Source organism: Dipteris shenzhenensis, chromosome 21, assembly GCF_047967505.1.
Source record: "Dipteris shenzhenensis isolate YYH24624 ecotype China chromosome 21, Dip_SZ_1.0, whole genome shotgun sequence".
Lineage (NCBI taxonomy): Eukaryota > Viridiplantae > Streptophyta > Polypodiopsida > Gleicheniales > Dipteridaceae > Dipteris > Dipteris shenzhenensis.
In genome coordinates this window covers 1381311-1385151 of record NC_141616.1, presented here as the reverse complement: position 1 = coordinate 1385151, position 3841 = coordinate 1381311, and the positions used below count along the sequence as shown (strand labels likewise).

Genomic DNA, 3841 nt, shown 5'->3' with positions numbered 1-3841 from the left:
AGATGTAGATTTCATTCATATCACATGTGACTGATAGATTGTTGTCATGATATTTATATTTATTGATCTATGATGATTGGTGTAGCCCTCTAGCCTCTTGTTAAGTTGTTTATCTAGATTTCTAAATATCAAGATTCAATTGTCAGTTTAAACCTTTAAAGTTGTGTCGTGACTTGCAAGCTCTTGAGCCGTGAGTCTTAACTTTACCTTTAAAGTTCACATTGTACAAGTGCATTGTTTAAGTGTAGCTTATTGTACTTCTAGAATCTAGCGGCTAGCTATACTAGCAAGTTGTACACTTGTATTCTTATACATATATTAATTAAATATTTATTATTACAATGACGTGTCTTACGTGTCTTATTTTCAAGACACTTTAGACACTCGTGTCTGAAGCGTGTCTAACGTGTTGTGCCTTAACGTGTCTTACAACCATGATTCTCATTGCCTCAATCTTCTTCTCATCCTCATGCATATGAGCATTTGCATAGATATTAGACATCAAGGCATAGGCTGCACCATTTCTTTCATCCAATCGCACTGCATGTTCAAAAGCCTGTCTTCCAAGCTCCACATTACCCCACTTTTGACAAGCACTTAACACAGTAATCCACACAGCTAGCCCAGGTTCAAAAGGCATCTGCTCCACCATCACAATGGCCTCCTCTAATTGGCCTGCACGGCCGAGGAGATCAACCATGCAAGTGTGGTGCTCAATTGTTGGAGTGATGCCATAATCTTTGCTCATGGCTTTAAAGTACTTCTGGCCTTTATCCACTAGACCCGCATGATTGCAAACAGTAAGAATACTAAAGAATGTGAACCCATTTGGCCTTATGCCTTCTACTCTCATCCTCTCAAGCAAGTGGAAAACAATCTCACTAGCTCCTAACTGGGCATACCCTGCGTGTAGCGCATTCCAAGAGACTACATCTCGAACTGGAAGGTCATCAAACACTTCCTGTGCTTTTGCAAGTGAACAACACTTCGCATACATACCAACCAAGGCATTGCCAACTAAAGGGTCTCTTCCCAACCCCTTTCTGGAAACCTCTGTGTGTATTTCTCGGCCGTCGGCTATGGCCCCTATGCTGCCACAAGCTTTCAAGGTGCAAACATATGTTACCACATTTGGAGAGATACCCTCCAGTTGCATCTGTTTGAAACAGTTTAGCGCTTCCTGACCAAGCCCATGTTCAGCATATCCAGCAATTAATGTGTTCCACGAGACTACATCTCGAACTGGAAGCTTGTCAAACACTTCTTTTGCCTGAACGTGGGAGCCACATTTGGCATACATATCTATCAAAGCGTTGCTAATATAAGGATCTCCTCCCAACCCTTTTCCAGCGATCTCAGCATGTATTTCTCGGCCCTCATCTATAGCACCTAAGCAGCCACAAGCTTTCAAGCTGCAAACAAAGGTAACACCATCTGGAGACACTCTCTCCAACTGCATCTGCTCAAAGCAACTCAGTGCTTCCTCACCAAGCCCGTGTTCGGCATATCCTGCAAGTAGTGCATTCCACGAAACAACGTCTCGAAATGGAAGCTTGTCAAACGATTCCCGTGCTTTTGTCAGTAAGCCACATTTGGCATACATATCGACCAAGGCATTGCCAACAAAACGATCTCTTCCCAACCCCTTTCTGGAAATCTCCGCATGTATTTCTCGTCCCTTGTCTATGGATCCTACGTTGCCACAAGCTTTCAAGCTGCTAACAAAAGTGAGAGCATTTGGAGAGATACCTTCTAGTTGCATCTGTTCAAAACAGTTTAGTGCTTCCTCATTAAGTCCATTTTCAGCATACCCTGTGATTAATGAAGTCCATGAGACTACATTCTGAACTGGAAGCTTGTTGAACACTTCCTCTGCTTTTGAAAGTGAGCCACATTTGGCATACGTATCGACCAAAGTGCTGCCAACAAGAAGATGTCCTTCCAACCCCTTCTTAGTAATCTCAGCGTGTATTTCTCTGCCCTTGTCAATAGCTCCTATGCTGCCACAAGCTTTCAAGCTGCAAATAAATGTGAGAGCATTTGGAGATACACCCTCTAGCTGCATCTGCTTCAAACAGTTCAGCGCTTCCTCACCAAGTCCATGTTCTGCATATCCTGCAATTAGTGCAGTCCAAGAGACTACATTTCGAACTGGAAGCTTGTCAAAAACTTCCTGTGCTTTAGGAAGCGAGTCACACTTGGCATACATATCCACCAATGTGCTGCCAATGAGAGAATCTCTTTCCAACCCCTTTCTCGCACCTTCCTTGTGTATTTCTTGGCCCTTGTCTATAGCTCCTATGTTGCTACAAGCTTGCAAGCTACAAACAAACGTGACAACATCTGGCGACACCCCCTCATGTTGCATTTGTTCAAAACAGTTCAGGGCTTCCTCACCAAGCCCATATTCAGCATATCCTGAAATTAATGCAGTCCATGAGACTACATCTCGAACTGGAAGCTTGTCAAACACTTCTTGCGCTTTTGCAAGCAAGCCACATTTGGCATACATACCGACCAAGGAGTTGCCGACAAAAGGATCCCTTTCCAACCCCTTTCTGGCAACCTGGGCATGTATTTCTTGGCCTCTTTCTGCATTGTTCAGCCTGGAACAAGCCTTCAGTAGGACCACAAACGTATACTTGCTAGGATATACACAATTCTGTTGCATGCTATGGTAAAGGTTGAGGGCATCCAGTAAGCGCCCAGATTCGATATACCCTGTGATGAGAGATGTCCAAGTATGCTCAGTCAGATCAACCAACCTATTGAAAACCTGCAGGGCATGGGACATGCTTCCACATTCCACCAGCATTGGGACAAGGTAGTTCCGGAAAGAACTATGAGCTTCTAGCCCATTCTTGCATATATAGGCATGTAACCTCTTAGCATACAGTAGATTTTTCTCTTTTCTGCACTTCTGCAAGATGCGTTTAAAGTTCTCAGCCGAAGGGAGCTCGGGCATCTGTTCTAAAGAAGTGAGTGCCTCCTCTAAGCTCAGCATCTCCCAGCCAATTTTGTCTAGCGGTTCTTGTGCTTCTCTCGCCTTGCAATTGCTCACACTGTCCACCAAGCCTTGGACTTCGTTGTTTGTCTGGGCCTGACCAATGTATGCTTGGGGCGCGTGCAGCCCCTTCTCCTTTTTTTTGAGCACGTCCATAACCCATTCTGGATTGCACCAGCTGTCGATCCATAACGATTCATTGGTTAACTTCTGCTTGAAATCTGGAACCTTTATGCCTGTTAAAACTGGCAACAGACTCGTGAGATGGCCGTGTACTACTACAGCTCTAACTGTGCAAAACATCTTGTCACACACTTACTTTGCTCTTTCGGAAGTCCCACCACAAAGAGGGGTCCGTGAAATATTCTTGCCATAACCGCTCTGTCCGTGAGCTATCTGCCAAGCACGACAACAATGAAAACCAATTGCCAGAAGTATGTGGGTGTTCGAGATTCTGACATTTGAGGTTTGCCCTGCAATACCTGAGCTCAAAGTTAATGAGGGATTTGGAGTAGAGGCCTTCTCCAATGGTTTGAGGGTCGGAAAACTGGCGTGCTGGAGCGCTATCGTTCCACGGGCTCCCAGGCCCCCCGCAACCGAAGGATCCCGGGAAGCCATGGGGAGGAGGCCTGCATTTGGACATCCGCGTTCAATGGAGGGCTGCATTGACACACTGTTTGCCGCACCCAACAAGCTCCTACTAAGGACATGCCACACTCGTCTAATTGGAGGTTCTACTTGGAGTCTCGAGAAGCAACAAGGTGGATTTTCTCCAATTGGCCTGCCCGTGGATATTTATTTTTAGCAAGTTCAGCGGGAGTTTTGTGATTGCTCTTA

General features: G+C 45.1%; 1 protein-coding gene across 1 annotated transcript; it reads right to left on the bottom strand.

Annotated features, from left to right (window-relative positions):
- Positions 1-376: 376 nt before the first annotated feature.
- On the bottom strand, positions 377-3619 carry LOC147888341 (pentatricopeptide repeat-containing protein At4g39530-like). Its single transcript, XM_087392136.1, has 3 exons — positions 3487-3619; positions 3320-3400; positions 377-3240 (listed from the first exon to the last, which is right to left on the bottom strand). The coding sequence occupies exon 3, from the start codon at positions 3158-3160 to the stop codon at positions 377-379; it is 2784 nt and encodes a 927-aa protein (XP_087248262.1). The 5' UTR covers positions 3161-3240; positions 3320-3400; positions 3487-3619.
- Positions 3620-3841: the final 222 nt, after the last annotated feature.

Excerpts from the sequence above, each read along its gene's own strand:
- LOC147888341 (XM_087392136.1), bottom strand. The coding sequence starts at position 3,160 with ATGGACGTGCTCAAAAAAAAGGAGAAGGGGCTGCACGCGCCCCAAGCA.